At 44.7% G+C, this 21,291-nt stretch overlaps 1 protein-coding gene across 2 annotated transcripts in view; it reads left to right on the top strand.

Annotated features, from left to right (window-relative positions):
* The first annotated feature begins 216 nt into the window (after positions 1–216).
* The window catches only part of LOC144156221 (uracil-DNA glycosylase 2-like), a 33,851-nt gene continuing 12,776 nt past the window's right edge, over positions 217–21,291 (top strand). The window contains exons 1-6 of one of the 2 annotated variants that reach the window (XM_077688112.1): positions 217–603; positions 675–872; positions 1,145–1,222; positions 5,526–5,580; positions 9,208–9,250; positions 9,446–9,534. In XM_077688112.1, coding sequence (XP_077544238.1) covers positions 517–603; positions 675–872; positions 1,145–1,222; positions 5,526–5,580; positions 9,208–9,250; positions 9,446–9,534 — 550 coding nt within the window. In that variant the 5' untranslated portion in view covers positions 217–516. Of the gene's footprint in view, positions 604–674; positions 873–1,126; positions 1,223–5,525; positions 5,581–9,207; positions 9,251–9,445; positions 9,535–21,291 lie in introns of both variants that reach the window. The other variant, XM_077688110.1, reaches the window with a different exon arrangement.

Below are 21,291 nucleotides of genomic sequence, written 5' to 3'. Positions count from 1 at the left end.
CGTCACGATAAAAGGGACTCAAAAGGGACGTTTTCAAAAGGGACAGTTACGAGAATACCGCCCCTGACATTTGTCATCGCCGCGGAGGAGAGAAAGAAAGCTTTTTCTTTCCTCCTTGGTCAGCGCTCCGATTAAGGGACCCTGTAGACATCATCATCATCTAACGTAAAGTGGGTAGATTACTCTAGCAGCACAAAAATGTAATGCATAGAGGTAATGCATTCCTCCATGAGGTAATGCAAACTTTTTTTTTTTTTTGTGCGCGCATGCGCAAAAACGGCTCCATCCAGCGTGCTCAGTGGAAAAAGCGCGCCAAGAGCGAACACGAAGTTTCATCGTCTCCAACTTTGTGCGGGCATAAAATGTGGTATTTTGCGCGTTTATTATAGTTTTCCTATTTGGCTAGCTTCTGTGGTCGCCGGCGCCGTTCATAGAGACTGATCACTTTGGCGAGTCTTGCTGTCCTGGGCTGTGTTTGTCTTCCTGCAAAGTTGCATTCAGTTGTAACACGGCAGAATGCCTGGACAAAAGCAAATATCAGCATTTTTCAAGCCCCTAGCAAGTGCAGCATCCCCTAAACGGTCACTTTCATACGAAGACCCGGTAAGTGTTCGTCATTAATTGGCATTATGGCATATATGCTTGGCCGTCGTGTTGATGTGCCTTTGTTACAGGAACGGTCCGTCAAGAAGCCCAAATCAGATGGTTGCTCGGAGAGCAAAGTTGCCTTTTCTGCCAGCGACATTGAAAGGAAACGGTTGACGGCAAAAGTAAAACTGCAGTGTCGTGCAACTCCCATTGTTCCTGCCGACATCGGTTTATCCTGGTTTTCTGCTCTGGAGTCCGAGTTCTCGAAGGAATATTTTATCAAGGCGAGTACACTTCACAGACCTGTACATAACTGGCTAATAAAGTTATGTTATTTACTTTATTAGTTGTGATAAAGTACTATCACTTTATTACTTAATTTGTTGTGCCGCATGAATCGCGTGGTACTGTTGGCCTCCTGTTCTCTTTGCCTTCCTATGTCCCCGTAACTCTCCCGAGTTGTGTGAATTATTTAGACATGAAATGTTAGTAGTGTTCAATCAGATTTGGTTCTAATACTTTCTGAATTGCTTCTTAGCTCAACAATTTTGTGCAGGAGGAGCGCAAAAAACACACGGTGTATCCTTCTCATGAGAATGTCTTCACTTGGACAAGGTCTTGCGAGGTGAACAAGGTAAGGAAAATCAGTTAGTTATAAATAGCAGTGTCTATTCTCGTGGCCGGCAAACGTGAGAATTACCGCCCAGAATTTCTCGCAGAAGTCGCCTCTGATGGGCTATGCATGCCACCCGAAGCTTCTTTAGGACAAATATTCCGCGAAAACTCGCACGTATAAATGCTTCCGTGGCGTGGTGGTAGAGCACACACTCCCAAATTTTTAAGGCTGCGTTTTTTCTTACGGCAACCGTGAGCGTTACCTTTGGAAATTTCTCACAGCAGTTCCCACCAAAACCTGGCAGTCCTAAAATTAGCTTAATAATATTACCTAAAGTAAACTAACAGACTTGAATTCACCTCAGTTTTGCACGGGTAACCAATGATAGTCCCGTACTGACACCACCTTATAATTTAAGTGAGGGCAGGGTTTAATGTAACGTAGCCTAACATAGCCGCGCGTAACCTCGCTGAACCTAACCCAACGTGGTCTAACCTATACTATCCTAACTAGACTAATGCAACCCTGCCCAATGTACCGTAGCCTAACTCAAACCAACTGCAACGAACTTGACTTCACTAAGCTTAAAACTTCACTGAACACAACCTGTCTTGAACCCAACCCAATCTAGAAGTCCTGTGTGTCGATAGCGTAGTAATTGTAGGAATGACCAGAGTGGAAAAAATCGCTAACAAAATCCCATAAATGAAAGCTTCTGAAATTTGGAAAACTGCAAAATAAAAAACAGTTTACCTCCCTTGAAGCCGAGTCCTCCACATCCAAAAGCAGGCACTATACCACAGAGCCGTGGAAGCAGCCAGGCAAGCAAATTTTCGAGGAATATTTGTCCCAAAGCTTTGAGTGGCATGCTTAGCCAATAAGAGGAGACCGCCTTGAGAATAAACGCTACCCATTTTTGATATCACTGGAGCAACGAACCTTTGGCATGTCAGCGCCTTATCACGGTGTCCAGTGGCACAATAGGCGAGGGTACACGCATGCACAAAAGCCCTTTTCTGTGTGAGCATCGTCTGCTACGCTGTTTCTTTAAGAGCTGTGGGCCCCTGCCACGATATCTGCATGACCTTGTTAAAGAGAAACCAAGGTTGGAGCATATCAGTGCACCTCTCCCATGATTTTTTCTCTCATATCACTTGTCAGGAACGTCTGGGCTCCTTAGCTACTTTAGGTGGCTAGCGAAATTGCTTTAAAAGATAAGAAAAGCAGGGAGTGTGTTGCACTAAGAACATCGTAGCAGACAACATTCATACAGCAGATAGTTCTACGCGCATGCGTGTACTCGCCTTTTTTCGCCGGACACCGTGACAAGGCGCTGACATTTCGATTAGTCATCACCCATCAGTTGTCGCTGTGATATCCAAAATTTGGGACAGTGTACCTGCTTGGGAATAGAAAGACTGGTTCAAATTTGGCGTGGCGGAACTTTTTTTTTTCTTGCAGTTTCCAAAATTTCAGAAGTTGTCATTCATCAGGATTTTGTTAACAAATTTTTTCCGCTCTCGTGCCATCAGTCAGGCAGTTATTATTGAACACCAGAAGCTGGTTTCTGATTTTGTGTCACGTAGTAGGTAATATACTTACCAAGTCGCTGAAATTATTCAAGAGCCTTGAATTTCGATCAGCTCCCAACTGTACGAACATGACTTTAATCTCCTGAGGAGTTGATCACACTTTATTTAGTTTCTTTTGGAGCTTCAGTGCACTTCAGTATTAAACACGGCTAGTGCTCTAGCACAGTTTTCTTACTGCTTGATTAGTACTGCAATTTGTGAGCCTGTTACAAAAAAATTAGACTGCCCTCTTCAGGAGTGTGGTTTCCTGGGCGAGTTGGGGATCCATAACAAAAAAAGTGCTGGGGGGGGGGGGGGCGAAGGCACAGCAAGACGACGGGGCAGTGCACTTCGTCGACCTTATGTGTAATGGTCTCCCGAATTTCAACAGAGCTACATTGACAAAAGGTAGGCAGGACTCCCAGCTATATTTCCTAGAATGGCACGTGCATTAAAAGTGGCATATATGGAAACTTCTTAACCTTAGAAGTCAGTGGCCTGGCAGTCCCAGACTTGCTGCAAACTAACCAAGCGACATTCCTTTTTTTTTTTTTTTTTTGAAATATTTTTTTATGCACCTACTTAGACTCCTTAGCCCCCCCGCGGTGGCTCAGTGGCTAAGGCGTTGTGCTGCTGAGCACGAGGTTGCAGGTTCGATACTCGGCCACGGCGGCCGCTTTTCTGATGGAGGCGAAAAGCAAAAACGCCCGTGTTTGCGAAATTTCGCTGCACGTTATAGATCCCCAGGTGGTCAAAATTAAACCGAAGCCCTTCACTACGGTGTGCCTCATCGCCTGCGCTACGTCGACGCGTTAAACCCTACTATCAATTACTGAGACTCCTTGAGGCCTGGAAGTAGGGGAGGGCTGGTTCTACTCAACACAAGCAGTGTAGGCCATACAGCACAAGAGACAAGGATGAGGCGTACACGGGACACAGCGCTGTGTCCCGTGTCCCGTGTACGCCTCGTCCCTTGCACTGTTCCGAGAATGCTATACCAACACGCCCAAGCTTATACCTTAGCTATCATGTCGCACTGAGCCCGGCAGCAGATACGAAGCAATGAACGTGGAATGTGAAAGGTGGTAGCATACAAAAAAGCTGCGGGTTTTCTACGCTGAAGCTGCACCTGGCCTATGAGGCATGCTGTAGCGGAGGGCTACAGATCAATTTAGACCACTCATGGTATCTTAACACACGTTTTAATTTTTAACCTCCATGAAAAAAACAGCGGGCAATATCAAACCCACATCCTCGGCTCAACGGCACACCTTAACCACTAAGCTGCCACGGCGAGTGGGGAGTCACGTGCATTAGCTGGGTGCATGCTGTGACCTTTGCATGCTAATTTTTGTTATGGTCATGCCTAATTTGGCTTATGCATTGTGAATTTTGTTCACGGGGGAGGTGTTTAAGCAAAGGAGGAGGAGGAAAAAACTTTATTTGTCCCATCCGTTGAGTGCAGTCACTCCGGACCAGTGAGGGGTGTCCTCAGTCCAGGACTCCCTGGCTGTAGCCGGCCTTCCGGGCCCTATTCACCAGCCGAAGCTGGGAGCAGGGGTCGGAGCTGGTCAGCGCCGCTGCCCACTGTGAAGGGGTAGGGTTAGCGGGAGCACATGCGAGGTGACTGTGCGCTGCGCAGCCCCCTGGTGGCTTTTTAAAAATGTGGGAGAAAATGAGGGTGTTGAGTGGCCTGTGAGGAGAGGCCGTCTTTGCAGAATCCTAAGGATGCTTTCCTGAAACCCCAACTGCTCACAGACCTAAATTTAAGAATCGCTGTTGTAGTACAGTGTTATGGCACCTCCTGTGTGAGGAGAGAATGAGTACTTGTAAACTTTCCAATGCTGGTAATTCAGTGACACAGCGAATTTTAGTGACGAAAGCTTGGCTAAAATCCCAGGCTAAGTTTAAAAGAGTACTGACACGAAATTTTCGTTGTAAAGTTTTTTTCGCAGCTATGGGTGCCTTCCAGCCCACTAATCATAGAATGGCACATTTGACAGTCGAACACAGCATAAGTAATTCGTTACAGCCTCGTTTCTTTGTGCCAGTTTCGGTTTCGACTAAACGAACACCGAGGCGGCTGCCATGACAGGAGGGCGCACGTGACGTTGCCGTTGTCGCACCACTGCTGGTGTGGACGCGTGCTTGCTCGCGCGCCCGGACCGGCCGTAATCTCCACGCGCCGGGAAGCATGACATCAGTCCCAAAACCCGTGACGTGATACACATGGCCGAACAGCGCCTGCCAACCGCAGCCAGTGCGTCACGTCGGCAGTTTGGGGACGGGAGGAGTAGATGGCGTCATGCTGATGCCAATTGAGAAAGGGTATTCGTTCCGAGCTTTCTCGTGTGTGCAAAGATAAAAATAGATTTAAAATATGTTGTACTGAACGCTTACTGTTGAAACTTGCTGGGATATTTCTCCGTATACAAAGGAAGCCTTTTATGTAGTTATCCAAGCTTTGAAATTTTGTGTTGGTACTCCTTTAAGGTTTGTAGGCTAGTAATTTGGTAGCAAGTGTGGGACCACTTTATGTAAATTGCCATGATGATCAGAATTGTGTCTGGTAATTTCAGAGACTTCTCTGAAACCACCAGAGTTGTCACTATCTGTGCACAATGTTGCAATTTGAATGCAACATGAAGGCAAACACTACTTGGTACCGCCCTCTTTGCCTGAGCCATCTTGCTGGCCTGCAAGTGTCTGTGGGTTGCTGACATTGTGGTTGCTTTCTTGTTTGGTCCTAGGTGAAAGTTGTTATTCTTGGACAGGATCCGTACCATAACCCGGGCCAAGCTCATGGTGAGAGGTTTAAGCATTTTCTTGCAGTTTTCTCCAAATTGCTAAAATTCACAGCAGACTTTCATCACTTTTTTTATTCAGCACGGATTTACATGAAAGGCTGTTTTGTCCAGTATGGCATGAGTCTAGGCTGTCAAATTAAGCTTAAAAATGTTAACCCTCATGGATACTCCATGCACAGCTTTGCTCTAAGGGCTGTGGTGCTCATGCCCAGTTTGCCATAAAAACTGTAGACAACCTGAATGTGTGTGCCCTCATCCCTTTTTGGCTAGATTATAGAAGCACACCAACTGTGAAGAAAGGGACGAGTGTGAAGGGAACATAAATTTCTGCGGGGTAGAATTGACAGTTTGTCGTTCTGCTTTTGATGGCTATTTCCGTGTGCTTCGACCACAAACGTCATCTGTGCACTTCAAGTGTTGGCCCTTATACCTGTAGGCCTTGTGGTGTGATATAAAAACCAGCCTTGAGGTGCTCATGTCCCTCTGTTTCGAAGTGATAGCAGTTGCCTAAATCAGCCTTCTAAAATCCAGTAGGGGTCCTGGGAAATCAGTAAATCTGGAAATACAGCAAAATTTCACTAAGTGGAACTTGAAGGGGACAGAAAATGAGTAAGGAACCACTGTTTTTTACTATGTGCACTAAAATAAAGCAGCGTTTCTATTATAGGGAGTGGTCAGCGCTATTTGATGTTGGAACATTGGAACATTCACCGCTGTGAATTTTCCTCTAATTGCTTACAGTGCAACGGCGGGGTACTTTTGCACCAGTTCAAGTGAACTAGCAATAGAGTTGTGTGAGTTCGAATTAGAATACGTAATTTCACTCTATTTTAGAGCCAGTGACCGTCTTGTACATGATGAGCACCCTGGGAAATGCAGCGCCACCTAGGGTACCCAGAAAAAGCACGTGCGGCTGGTTTGTAGAGCATGGCTTGTTTTATTCTGGGTGCCCTCGCTGGTGATGCTCTCTGTAGGTAAGTGCTGTCGCCCTCCTTGGTCTTAAACAAAATGGACCACAAAAATGCAACCCTCGTGTAAAGTTTGAGGGCAAAAGGAGAAGTGGTAAACTTGGGAAAGATTCTTATACTAGAGGCTCTTTCATTGTTGTAGCACCCTGTATACCACTTGCAGCAGTACCAGTTGCTTATTAATGCAGAAAATGCCAACACTGAAAACAGGTATCACCACCTCACATGCTTTCCCACTGTACGATTTGTGACTTTAAAAATAGAGTAATGAAACATTATTGGTGGAGCTTGTCTAAGCATTTACCTGAAACAAAGATGACAGCAAGTACGTGTAAATATGAAATAAATGCGAGAGGGAACTCTTGCTCAGCTCATGTGTCCCGAAGAGGCACGAATTTCCGCTGTTAACGATATAAAGCAGGTTCTTTTACTGCGACTGCTGGTAAGATTTGTCTCAGTTTCAATTTCAGTCCAATATTTTGCGTAGTCAAAAGGTGCCGTCGGAAGACTTGTGCAAGTGAATGCGAGAGCTGTTGCCCGTTTTCACTGTCTGTGTTTATTTAGGTACGACAACCAGAGTCAAAACTCCAAAATTACTTGTGCAATCAGCTAAACAATGTTTCTGGTTATCACTGCCATGCTGGGAAATTCTGCAAGTAGTTTGTACTGCTTCACCTAGGCAGTAGCACGTTCCTTGCGGGAAATGCCTTGAATGGCTTTGTAGGAGGTCCCTCATTACGATGAGTTATGCGATCTTTTACATAGCATAAAAATTGAAGGGAGGAAAGAGAAATGTCAGCTTTAATTCATTTCTGAACAAACAAAGCATTGCTTGCTGTTGAACAAAAGCCAGAATTGCTTTGTTTAGTGTGACCTCTCAGTTACAACAAAATACCATTCAGCTTTTAGTGTCCCTTTATGAAATCAATTGTGCTACAGTTGTTTGAAGAGCAAGGTATCTAAGTGCAATTAATCACTTTTTATGAGATTGTAAACCAAATCTTATTTGTAAATCATATTTGTAAATTTGCTTTTTGTAAACAGAGCTGCTAAATATCAGTATTGTCTGTGTGAATTGTGAATTTAGCTTCAGAGACTAAAGTACATAAGTTCAGAGCAAAGTATTTGCACTAGTGCAACTTAGCTCATCAGATGCTAGCTGTTGAAGATTTATGATTTTGATTTTACACCGTGAGTACAGTGCATGCAAACCGGAAGACAAAGCGGTGCCCAGTGGTTTGCCTTTACACCAAGTTCGCAAGCGAGAGGGTCATTGGTGTGGTTAAAGCAGCTGGGCAGTGCAGCAGTAGATGGCGCGTGACCCGGGGTGTGTCTGGGGTTCACCACTTCAAGTTATGAGCCAAGTTGTCAGGAGGAAGGGAAGTTGTCCTAACATAGTCATTTTATGAATTTTGTCATACCTTTAGCAGCAACAGCCTATACAATTCTGCTAAGTCATTTGTCTGAGAGAAGCTGTTAGCCATGCACCAAGCTAGTGGGTGAAATAATTAACATATACTTCTCCATGCGCAAGAATTATATGCATTAATTTCTCACTGCAAAAAAGCTATTGCCATACTGCTTTGACTTGTGATTTTTTATTCAGAAGCATGCTAGCATTTAAATTAAATTGCCATAGTCTTGTATTTGTCCATTTGTTTTAGTCTTGCTATCAATAATGAAAATGTCATTTTTTTTAATAAGGCAGGTCATTATCAACATCGTCACCAACAGCCTGTTTAGGTCCCCTGCAGTACAAAGTCCTCTCCCACTGACCTCCACCCGCTCCTGCCCTGCGCTGCTCGATTCCACCATTCACTTCCGAATTTCCCTGTTTCGTCTCTCCACCGAGCTAATGGCCTTCCCCTGCTTCTAGACCCGTCTCTCGGTGTTCACTCTGTCGCCCTGGTGGTCCACCGGCTGTCATCACGTCGCACTACATGGCCAGCCCAAGTCCATTTCTCCTTCTTAATTTGGACTCCAGGAAGCTTGTTTCCTGTCTCCTTCGTTCCATGGCCCATTGAGCTGACCCAAGTAGTTGTGTGGTAGGGCACCAAGTTTCCACCCCGTACGTCATCACCAGCAGCACGCATTGGCTGTATGCCTTTCTTTTAAGGGATAAAGGGAGTTTACTCTTAACTATTTGTGAGTGCTTGCCAAATGCACACCAGCCCATTCATATTCTGTGCCGGATTTCTTTCTCGTGGTTGGGATCAGGCTCTTACTATCTGGCCAAGGTAGTTATATTCTTCTACCTGTTCTAGCGTTTCATTACCTACGCGGAAGAAGATGCATTCAGCATGCTTATTTATCATTACCTTTGATTTATTAATTTATTTTTAGCCCCACAGCAAAGCTTTCTGATTGCTGTTATCAAATGAGGGACTGTTATTTGTGTGAAATAAAGCATTTCAGCAATTTTTTTCCCTAAGACTTGAGAATTCTGGCAGGCTGTGCTGAAAGTTCAAAGTGTAAATGTGGAAGAGTTTTTTAGTGGATGCCCCCCCCCCTCTTTTTTTTTTTTCGATGAAACGTCTACAAGTTGTGAACTCCTTTTTAAACCTTGCATTCAGCTGATTCTAGGTCTTTCTCCTCCAAATACCTTTTATTTCCTTTGCTAATGCATTAATAGGTCATAAAATGTCTCTCCGTTCCAGGTCTAGCGTTCAGCGTGCCTAAGGGTGTCGCCATTCCCGCCAGGTAGGTGCAGTGGCATCGCTTTATCTTGCATTCAGATATTGTTTTTTGTTGTTTGCGTGTCAGCTTGTCTGCTCCTGCCTGCCTTTCTGGATCTTTGACAGTTGATCTACTGTTCTTGCCTTTACGGTTCTTGCCTTCCCCTTCTCAAAGGAGAAGTAAGAATGTCTTTGTGGTAATGTATGGTTCTCTTTCCAGCCTTTTGAACATGTACAAGGAGCTCGGGGAGGATATTCCTGGCTTTCAACGTCCTTCACATGGCAACCTGACAGGATGGGCAGAGCAAGGTAGAAAAATGTGTGCTCGAATGCAAACTGGACATGCTTACTGTCAGTGCAAACATCTGCTTTTGTTTAGAAATGTGTTAACGTCCACTGACACAAATATTCATCCTATTTCATAAGTCTGCTTTTTTTGAGAGAAACCACCATTACGAGCTTTTCGGACTGAGGCAGCCCTGGCCTGGTGACACTTTCGGAGCATTGTACGTACAGCAACGGCACCTGCCTAAATTACCTGCACCTGCACCTGCCTAAAACAGCACCTACCTAAATTACCTTGCATGGGTTGAGAAGGAAATCACTGACACATAGTGGCGTCACTAAGGAAGGGCTGGGGGGCCCTGGGCCCGGGTACCAGCCCCTTGGTAAAGGAACAGGGGGAGGTGGTGCCATTTGTGCCTCACCACTGCGTAAAATGGACATCAGAAACTGAAAAACTGCAGAACGACCATAACAAGACCGCATCTCCGGCCTGCTCAGTCTATTCAAATTTGCTTCCTGGTATAATTAAGCCGAGTAGAATTTCGGCATCCAAGAATGTCGTGGGAGCCGTTGGGGCACCCCCTGGAGAGGGGGTGCCATTGGTGTTACCGCAACGTGCGGAAGGGTGTAGTGAGCAAGCCTGTTCCTCGATGGGGTGGCGCTGGGGCCAACAAGGGCCCTTCGTCGCGTCCACGACTGCTTTTTCGGTGACTGATGCAAGCAGTATGGTGGGGTTTCAGGGCCAACAAGACTGGTCGTTATGCGTCCTCGGCGGTTTTCTACGTGCCTCGTTGCACACATGACATGTTGTGAGAGCTCATGATGAATGTATTTGTGGTGGCGTGTCGTAAAACTGTGGAAGAAACGGGAAATGCTTGGGAGCTGTGTACTCCGACCTTTGTGTCAGATTTTCATAGGAAACCAAAATGAAAATGATGTGACAAAAAAATTGGGGGGAGATTGAAATTTAGGGAATGGAGGTGGCTGCTGGGGCAGAGAATTGAAATGAGATGGAAGGAAGTGTGAAGACATGAAATGAAGGTTGGTGTGGAAGAGCTAACTGTAAGAAATAATTTTGTGTGCGAGGGAGGGAGAAGTTTGGACAGGTTAGGTTTTTTTTTTAAGTTGTTGGCTTTAGTTGAGTGTGCCCAGCAGTGCAGTACCAACATGGAGAGATATGGAAGGGGCGTATTTCATGTGGCCCCATGTAACAAAACGAGAAAAACAAGAGCCGAGCGGAATTGTCTCACAAATTATGTGAGCAAGTGAACAGTTATGTAGGCATTTATTTACCTTACTGTTAATGAGGTATAAATGTACTATTATGAGCAATATGAAGGGGAACACAGGAACGCGTAGAAAACACCCTCAGACCCAGCTATGAGTGATACGCAGCGGCCGCCTTCGGAAACAAAGTGGAAAGGGGGATGCTGTTCTAACAACTGTTCCCATTCCCGCTCTGCGTCTTGTCGGCTTTTGGACGGTACTATATTATCGGCGAAGTGATGTAAGCTGCTGCTTTTCAGGAACGCCAGCGTGGTGGGAGTGCCAACAGTTGGTGGAAGAGCGTCCTCCTTTCCCCTTTGTTTGTCACAGCGCCATTCGCGTATCGCTTCGAGTCTGTTTTGAGGCTGTTTACTATGCGTTCCTGTGTTCCCTTCCATAATGCTCATAATAGTACATCTTTCTATGTCATGCTCGTGTTAATTTAAAAGCAAAAAAATGCATACTTGCATGTTTTTCGTGTTGCACGCATAAATAAAAGGGATAGCCTTGTGCTCATTTTTTTTTTCTTTTCAATTTTATCATGTTCTTCATGTGGGGGTCCCACATAGTTCTAAGTAAATAAGTATTAGAAGCTGATATCCTAAATTTTTTGCTTTGGTGGGTGCACCATTAAAAAGGTGTAGGATGAGTAAAAAAAGGACAAAGCAACAAAATTAACCGCATAACAAAACATGAACACCTGGCATGGCACCCCCTTTCCTATTATTAGCCGTTCGGTCCGCTGAGTGCTGCCCTTCCTCGAAGACATTCGTGGGACCACACTATAATTGAGGTGGGTGAGAGAAGCAGTTCCTGTGCCAGGCGAAGCGTGTTGCAGAGATTGATTGATTGATTGCGGGGTTTAACGCGCCGACGCAACGCAGGCGATGAGGCGCGCTGTAGTGGAGGGCTCCGGATTCATTTTGTCCGCCTGGGGATCTTTAACATGCGCCGAAATCTCGCACACACGGGCGTTTTTGCTTTTCGCCTCCATCAGAAAAGCGGCCGCCACGGCCAAGAGTCGAACCTGCGACCTCATACTCAGCAGCACAGTGCCTTAGCCGCTGAGCCACCGCAGTGTTGCAGAGAGCTTTGAGAGCTTTTTGAATGTTGCTAAAAAAAGTTTGCCAAAGGTGCGCCAAATACCAAAGACTGCGTGACACAGGGCAGGATGCCCTATCTCGTATACAAGATTCTTTGAAAGATTGAAAGTTCGGCGAGTTTGTAATACATCACGGAAACTACATGGCCAGCCCAAGTTCTTTTTTTTTTTTATGAATTATGATATCTTCTACTCTAGTTTGTTCTCTGATCCAGGTAGCTCGTTTCCTGTCCTTGATTGTTACTCCTTACATTATTCGTTCCATGGCCCGTTGAGCCAACCTACGTTTGCTTTCTAGTTGTTTCGTAAGGCACCAAGTTTTCGCCCCATACGCTCGATCACTGCCATGTTATATGCACAATGTCACTTGTTTTACTTGAGTTAATCAGTTTCCAAAGCTCGGTTAATTCAATCTGATCCGTCGTACTTGGCACTTTCATGTTACGTTTGGCAAATAGTTTCTTCGTTTTCTTAGTCCAGTTTGTTCCCTACATGTTGTTTCTTCCACAGCTAATGCTGATTCACTGAGTGCCGATGTTAGGGTGTCTTTAGCCTGTCGACACTGACCTCGTTCTGCTCGTTCAGAAACGCAAATTTGTTTTGAAGAGTTATTTTAAACTCTGGCAATCTGGCTCTGGCTCACTCCATGTGGGGTTTCTTCCTTTTCACGAGTTTCTTTCTTTCTCCTTTGAGATTCAGCCGTAGCTTGCATCCAACCATCCTGTGATCACTGCTCGTGATCTTAGCACCTCTACGTCTTGCATGATGCCTGCGTTGTCGCCTAAAATGAAGTCAATTTCGTTTTTTGTTTGTGGGGATCCGTTAGATCCCCCTTTCCTCCTCCCACGAGCGCGACCTTCAAACGAGTGCGCTTTCCCGCGTCGCATGTGACGTCACCTTGTGGGCCGACGCGCCGGCGGGCACCACCTGCCCGCCACCTCTTTCACTCCTCCTCACCCGGGAACCTGCCTCCTCTCCCCAACGCCTTATAAGCGCGGTGTGTGCTCTTCGTTGCTCTCTTGCTCTTGGCTCTTGCGCTTGGAAAGGAGATGGAGGATGGAGTGTAGGGAACGCGGGGGAATACGGCTCGCCCACACCCTCGCCGCCACCTGTCCGGAACAGGGCCCCAGACCCCAATCGGACGCGCAAGTTAAGCCTAGTCCAACCTCGCTGGCAGCCTGCGTGTCGCCCCAGCCGTCGCAGCCAGTTGAGGCCAGGCCTGGAGGCGCGCGTTGATACAGTGTAGTTCTTAGCCCTCAATATCAATATGTGCTGTACCACTCGGCCAATGAATCTCCTGGTTCATCCCGGCCCTTTGAAGCCTGCCATCGCCTTTGTCGGTGAGTCAAACCCGTTGCAGCGTCTCCCTTGTGGACGCCGCGAACCTCTCTGGGGCATTTTGGATGGGTCATTTCCGGGCGTGGGGAAACACTCTGAATCCCACAACGGCCCGCATGGGCCCATCTTGCCCACATGTTGTACCATTGGGACTTTTCAATATCAATTTCCTATTCTTTCGTTTGAAGAAGAATGTGCTCATCAACCTGAGGTTATGTCTCTTTGCAAATCCCACCAGGGTACCTCCTCGACTGCTTCAATTGTCTATTCCAAAGTTTCCTACTGACCTTTCTCCCATTTGCTTCTTACCGACCTTTGCATTAAAGTCTCCCATCTTCATGGCTGATTTGTCGTCCTCGTAGAAGCTGTCTACGGCTTCATCATACGTAGCTGGTTGTTGGCGCATAGGCCTGTGCTATCGTTAACCTGTATCACTTGTTTAGCTTGATCACAACAGCCATGACTCTCGTTAAACTGAAAAACTCCTCCACGTTTCCTGCTATTTCTCTGTAGATTAAAAATCCCCCCCACATTCTGTCTTCTCTTGGGGTCCACTGCAGCACATAATATGGCCGCTAGTGAGCTCCACGAAGCCTTCTCCTGTCCATGTAACTTTGCTTGACCCTATATTATCCCACTTAATGTCCGAGAGCTCCTGTAGTAGTACAGCTAAGCTTCCCTCGCTAGATAGGGTGCAGGCGTTGAACATTGCCAGGGTCAAGTTTCAATGGTGGCCTGCCTGGGCTCTGAGATTCTTAGCACCCTCTGCTGTATCTAACAGGTGCTCTAACATGGCAAACTCTTCATTGAAATGTCTCTTATAACACCGGGTTTTATTGCAGTCATCTACGTACCTTGTACACTTTGTGCACAACCCCTTCCAAAGCAAGAAAGAAGATTAATAAGCGAGAGCAGCGCGACATCAGGGGCTGCAAAATGAAATACAGAAAGCAGTTTGTGCTTTGCACACAAGCAATTGTGTATCATTGGCCACTTGCGTGTGGGAAGGCCCACATCGAGCAAACCTGTCGATGCCTTAATAACCTACGCCTACGTGAGCAAAACAGCCCTTTGATGGGCAGGCCTTACACGCACCCGGCAGTGCTCTGTAAGGAATGCGAGAAAGATAGATGGATGGATGAATGGATAGATAGAAGAAAATGCTGCACAAAAAAAAAAAAAGCAATCCCGTACAAGCATAAGGGCAGGATGCAGAGAGATAGTTGTAGCTTGACTTGATGCCTGTCCAAATTGTGTTTAATTGCTGTGGCAACTTGTATTTGTCCTTCCAGCATTCCTTAGTAGCTTGACTTGATGCCTGTCCAAATTGTGTTTAATTGCTGTGGCAACTTGTATTTGTCCTTCCAGCATTCCTTAACAGGCTCCGTCTGTGGTCCGTTAGCTTAAATTAATGTGTTTAGTGCGAGTTCCTAGACAAACTGAAATTTACCTGAATGAAGCAGGTAATTTTCTTGCACGTCTTGCCTTTAAACAGCCCTGTCATTTCTGGCCACCCACCAGCCGTGGTGGCTCAGGGGCTAAGGCGTTGTGCTGCTGAGCACGAGATTGCGGGTTCGATTCCTGGCTGCCGCGGCCGCTTTTCAGATGGAGGCGAAAAGCAAGAACGCCTGTGTGTACGAGATTTCGGCACACGTTAAAGATCCCCAGGTGGTCAAAATCAATCCGGAGCCCTCCACTACGGCACGCCTCATCGCCTGCGTTGCGTCGGCATGTTAAACCCTACAATCATCATCATTTCTGGCCACCCTCCAAGCTTGCGTGACATCTGCATGATTTAGCCGGAACAGCTGGCTGCAAAACTAAGGCCTCTGGCTGCCTTAATATCTGTCACCTGCTTAGTGTTGTTACCTGACAACGCTTGAGACTATATTTCACTTCCAGTGTTCTCAAGCGTCCCTTTGCTTGGTAGTTGGTTTTGACTGTATGATGGGGTACTCTCTCGCTGCCGCGTAACCTTCAGTTTTCACCTAACCCTCTTTGGTTTGGCACGTTACACTCTGTGCTGCCACTGCTTGCTCGGCTGCTCATAGTTTTTTTAGCACTCACGAGCAACACGTTTCTCTTTGCTCTTCGGATGTATATTGATACGTAATTTGCCTTTATTTCGGGCTTTGTATATCTCGTTTAGGCTGTGTGTGTTTGCAGCACCTTTTCTTTTTTTTTTTTTTTTTTTTTTTTTTTCTTCCGCAAACCGGTTGTTTGTCATTTAGAGCCACAAAAACTTTACTAACGACACGAAGGCCATATACATGCAAATTATTTTGTCTTAGCCTGATTCTTCTTGTTTTTCTTCTTGCCTGATTCGTCTTGGATTCTTCTTGTTTCCTCATATCTTCCTTTTTGCAATCTGAATTTATAGTTAGGCAGCATTTCCCAGTTGTGACTAGTCTGCAGTGGACAAGGTTCTTGTACGATTATCTCTGTAGGGAAGACATCTTGTTGGAGATTCTACGACTACTGGGGCTACCCAAAGCCACTGACATGCAGCAGAATGTTACAAAATCTTCAGACCGTACTAAACTTTTCATGTTATGTTGTAAATTGAAATGTTTTGATAGTCAGCCGATCCTAAGTGTTACCTCTCAATTGTTTTAACTCTATTTGCGCCAGTGGCACCACGTGATAAAAAAATACTTCCCTAAAGTTAACAAAAGCTTTTCTGCGATCAAAGATGGCCGACCTGTATTGTCTAACCTGACAATACTGATCACGTGGAAATACATTTTGATCTTGTTGCAGAAAAGTTTGCCAAAATAAAGACGCGCAAAGAATGGACAGGTCAGTTTTGGCATTCGTTCAACACTTTCATGACCGTGGAAAAATCGGTTGTTTTTGGGTAATCCAGAAAATATTTTTTTTTTTTTTTGCCACAGAAAATGATTGATGCTGAAGTGTAAGGTATGAAATGATAGAGGAAGGATAGGTCTTTCCAACAGGAATAATTTCAAACAGATTTATTATGAATTTTATAAAAAAATTGTCAAAACAAAAAAGTAACAAAAATAACAAAAACGAATGAAAACATCACACTTAAAAAAATTGAAATATACTAGTTGAACATGAGGCCCTTATAAATAATACTGCAAATATGAGCTGTGTAAGTACAAGAGATTTACATGCATACAAAAATATAAACGCTGTTGCCTATCATGCCACTGTGTGAAGCAGTTTCTCGACGCTATGAAACAGGTTGGCTGCGCATGTTTCGCAGGCACCATTTGTTTTCTGCTCAACCTTCCTTTCTTCATAGCACAGTTTGCAGTTCCGGTATTTTTAAATTTTTTTTGTGGCTGGTGTAGGGGACCCTGAGGTGCACTTTTCGGGGACACAACAGGGGACACAACAGGGGGAAGGTGGGACCCGCGAGATGTTGCTCATCACAGCCCAGTAGCTGTTCAATGAGCTCAAGTCTGAAAGTGAACTGATCAAAGTGCAAGCTCCGTGACAGCTCTGGAACTTCTAAATGTTGCCGACGAAATCGACGGCTCTGTTACTCTAGAGCGCTATGCCAAGGTCAACTACGGGCTGTCTGCGGAGAGAACTCGACTTTTTGTGCAGCCGCACCAAGTGGTCTCACCCGAACGAAGTCAGCACCCAGCAAATAAGAGCTGTGACCTTCAGAACAGGCCGGATCTGTTTACATCAATGCGTGCCCGCCATAAAACAGCCGGAGGAGGAAGCGAAACTTGCTGGCGGATACCTATTGATGTTCCGGGGCAGTTTGACGCACCCATGCCGTTCGTGCTGAAGTCTGACAAATTGAAGTCGTCTTCCGCGTCTGTGCTGCTGGTATCATCCACAGATTCCAGCTCACATTCATTGGAATCCATCGAAATTCGCTGTTCACATGAAGCATTGGTGAGCGGCGTCGACACCATAACCTAAACCACGTGAGCTCGTCTCCCCGCCGGCAAAGGACATTTCAAAATTCCCCTCGAGGTCGAGAAAAGAATCTCGAAAGCGAAACTGATGAAATATTTCCTCCTTTACCCTTTAGATGGCGTTAGCTGTCCAGAAGCACTCGGAAAGCGCCAAATTTGAATTTGTATTCATCGATAATATACTATCGATGAGAATAGGTGCAGTCACGAAAGTGTTAACAGCATATCACGCTTTGCTTGTATCCTTTGAAGCCATTGTGGCCTTTCACTCCTTCGTTTCCCTTTCGTTTTTATTTGAGAGGTTACAGCAAGTTTTTACATGTTCTATAAATCCCTATTAGAGTTCAAGATTTTGCAACGTTATAACCCAAAACATGCCAATGTTTATTGCTGTGGCAGTCTGGGGTCCTGGCAGGCAATCTCTGTGTCTACTCAATACAGCCAAACGGCTATGAAACAACTGCTATGATCAACATATGGCTGTGCATTTTTTTTTCTTTGGTGTGGTATATTCTTATGATGAAGCCAAACTATTTTTTTTAGTGCAGTGTCCATTTAAAATCAATAGATATGTGCGGGAATTTCTTTTTTATTTTCAGTGCGAAGTGAAACATGATGCGGATAAAGATATACAATGATACAGAGTTTCAAACCTCTTGATCAGAAAGTCTGCTTTGTACTATGTACTACCTTGTACATTATTATCTCACAATGCTCACCTTGATAAAGAAATAAACTACAATTAATATTATTTATTAAAAAAGCCAGTGTTCATGTGTTCGTGAGTTGCACCAGAGTCGGCTTCTGGTTTAGTTTGCATAAATAACACGTGGCTTCTTAGATTGCTGCTTCCTTTTCCGATATATTGCACATTGTTTATAGATACCCTACACACCAGTTGGTACCTTGTAACTTCATCTCATGTTGCACATTGTATATTATGTGTGCTTGTAATGACATTTCGAAGCTTACGCTTTCAGTACCTGTGAATAGTTTTTTGTACATTTGTATGTGACACAAAGGCTGCGTTCCAATTCGCTGACAGCTTGGTAGACAGCTTACGAAGCAGTCTAACTAGACGTCTAAAGGAATAAAATTGGAACGGACGCGCGGTTCCAAACGCAACATCAACGCAGACGACAAGCTCGTCGCAGACAAGTTGACAAACGCAAGCCGCAGGTTTAGTAAATAATATTACCGTTGTTACTACAAACATTACGTGATTTAAAAATTAAACAAACTCATGTTACCCACTAGTAAACTATACTAAATATTTCAATAAAAAAACAAATGCTTTTGTTCCTACATTAATACGCAAAAAGGTGGCGCTGGCGTTACTTATCAGTTTAGTCAGGAAGGTAGCCTGTATCGTTGCTGACTTGGATGCCGTCTCCACGAAGCAGTCTTTGTTGACTGCTTCGTTCGAATTGGAACGGTGCTAAATATGGCGGGCTGCCCGCGAAGACGTCAACGAAGCCGTCTAAAGGGGAAATTGGAATGCACCCAAAGATGTGTGTTTTAATCTCCACTCAGTATTTTCTGATATAGTAGCAATAATATAGTAAAAATAGAATACATTTTTAGTGTCATGTCTGTGAGGGGGGGCGACAAATCTGGGCCCCGGGTGCAAGTTTAGCCAGGAGTGCAATTGCTAACACATGAAATGATTAGGAATCAATGTGCATCATCTGCGTGCTCCATAGCTAGCGTGCTCTTTAGAAACAATTGATCGCTGAGTGTTGGGGGGTTCAATTACAGATATAAGTTATTTCCCTGCTTTAGTGAATTAAATTAAAGGGCAGTCGTCCTTGATCTGTGGCCATGAAAAGTTTTTGCTAGCTAAACTGATCTTTAACCGCTGCAACGGAAATGTTTGTTCTTAGAAGTTATCATAGTGCTCTCAAAAGATTTGCAATTTATACAGGTGAATGTGAGAGCTGTTGTCTTTTCTTATTGCGCACATGCCCACATGCACGCACACGTGCATGTGCCCAGACACACACACGACAGCCCAAGAACAGAACACAAGGATATTAGTGCAATCCACTACAGGACAGGTCAGCTTTGCTCATCGCCACTCTGGCCGGCTTGGTTTGTAATGGAAAAAATGGGAGAGAAAATGGAGAAAAAATGGGAATGGAAAACAGGGAGAAATATAAGCTTTAATTATCTGTTTGTAAGCAGGCATCACTGTTTTTGTCAAATAAAAGCCAAAATAGCTATGAAAATTTGTGCAACCTATCAGATAAAGCCTTTAGTGTCTCTTACAAAGATTGTTTTTCCCAATATGAATAATTCAACTTGAATGTACTGCACATTTTTCCTTTGCTTGGTGCAGTCTTTTTAGGGACATGTTTGCATTTTCTAACTGTCTAACTTAAATTTTGTCTTTCAGTTGTTTTCTTTTATGTCCGCTTTAGCATGTGCGTCTTGCCTTTCGGACCTTGAGTGACAACTTCGATCCACCCATCACAGTAGTACAGGAGCCAGAGCATTAGTACAGCGCATGCTAGGCTGTGCCTAGTTGCCACGGCTGTTAAAAGGTTCATGCTGCAGAGGCACTCATGTATACAATATGCTTGCGTGCAGTGACGAATCTGGAGCCCTAAACTATGGTTTTTTCATTGCAGTTCTTTTTTTTTTTTAGCACAAATGGAGGAGAGTTTTTTAGGCCACAAGATTTCAGTCTGGTAACCAATGAATATTTGCTGGTGCTGTTTGTCTGATGAGCTTCTTGGGTGCCTTCCGTGGGACCACTGGTAGTTTGGTGCAGCAGTTGCCAAGCTTTAGAAAAGGAGTTGGTGCAAGGGGAAAGGAAAACCTCGCAAGCTGCATGTTGCATTGTAGGACGTTGACTGTAGGACCACTGATTGATTGTAGGACCACTTCAGTGCAGCACAGTTTCTGTGAAGCCTTGGAAAAGGGCTCGATTGAGGTGCACCAGTGTGGGTGTTTAATTGGTGCGGGGAAGCCCTGCAGGCTTTGCGTCGCATTTGTTGAACATCAATTTTAGTTATGTACAGGCAGCTTGGCAAAGTTGCCACCATGCCTGGCATACGAGTGCACTTTGAACAACAATTTAAAGGGGACCCATTAGGAGCTGTGTGGGAGGTTTGGAATCAATTGTGGTTTGAAGGTGATGGATATTGAGCAGTCATGGGCACGTTACCAGTAAAAAGTGGCAGTGTTACCGTTAGTCGAAAAAGTAAGTGTTACAGTTACAGAGCTTCTAAAAGTAACATGTTACAGTTAGTTACGGTGAAAAAGTAATGTCGTTACTTTTCCATTACTGTGTGAAACTAAGTAACATAATAGACCACAAACTAAATGGTAGGGTTTAATAAAGACGTACGAAGGCATGCAGGCAGTCAAAATTGCATGTGGTAAAAATCTAGGTGAATGGAACCTAAAAAAAAAGGGACCACTCAAGCCTAACGCCAACAGTTGTTGTGTACGCCTGATTTTGTTGCATCAAATTTTTTGTTCATGCACCCTTGGTGTCATGGGTGCACCATTGTCGGTAGCCTTCCTGGTAGTTTGCAGTCTCTGCGGTGGTATTTCATTCTTTACAAAGGTAGGCCAGCTTCCTCCTTGGCAGAGGTATACTAACAAGTTTTTTTGTTTTCCTGTTTTTGATCGACTCAAAACAAAGAGAAAGTTTTAAAAAAATTACCTTAAAAATGGCCTCTGACCTCAGTCTTCTGCAGAGAAGGTAATCCTTTTAGCGACCTCTTCTTCTGAACTGTGAGGGTAGCCGTGTTGTGGAAAGGTGAAAGGTGGAAAGGATGTGGGGAAGAAGAAAGTAGGAAAAAGTGGAAAGCGCAATTTGTATGTTGACCTTTAGTGAGTGTTGCTGTTGGATATTTTTTATAAAAATGGAAGTAACTAACAGTCTTTCCTGTTACCGTTACCGTGTGAAAAAGTAACAGGGTTACAGTTACAACCTCTGACGTTAAAAGTTACTAGTTAGTCAAATTACTGAAAAAGTGACCAATTACCGGTAACGCATTACTAGTAACTAGTTACTGCCTAGTTTGCCACTCCGGAAAGGTATGCGTTCCTCTCCTGAGCAGTAAGCTATGTGGAGTACTTAGCAGCAATATTACCGTATTTACACGATTGTTGGTCGACCCGAATGTAGGTCGACCCCCCCACATCGCAAGTCGAAAAAAA

The sequence above is a fragment of the Haemaphysalis longicornis genome, unplaced genomic scaffold (assembly GCF_048455015.1).
Source record: "Haemaphysalis longicornis isolate Haplotype H1 unplaced genomic scaffold, Haemaphysalis longicornis Haplotype H1 scaffold_1, whole genome shotgun sequence".
Lineage (NCBI taxonomy): Eukaryota > Metazoa > Arthropoda > Arachnida > Ixodida > Ixodidae > Haemaphysalis > Haemaphysalis longicornis.
The sequence above is the reverse complement of the archived record's forward strand: the minus strand, read 5'-3'. Positions and strand labels throughout refer to the sequence as shown.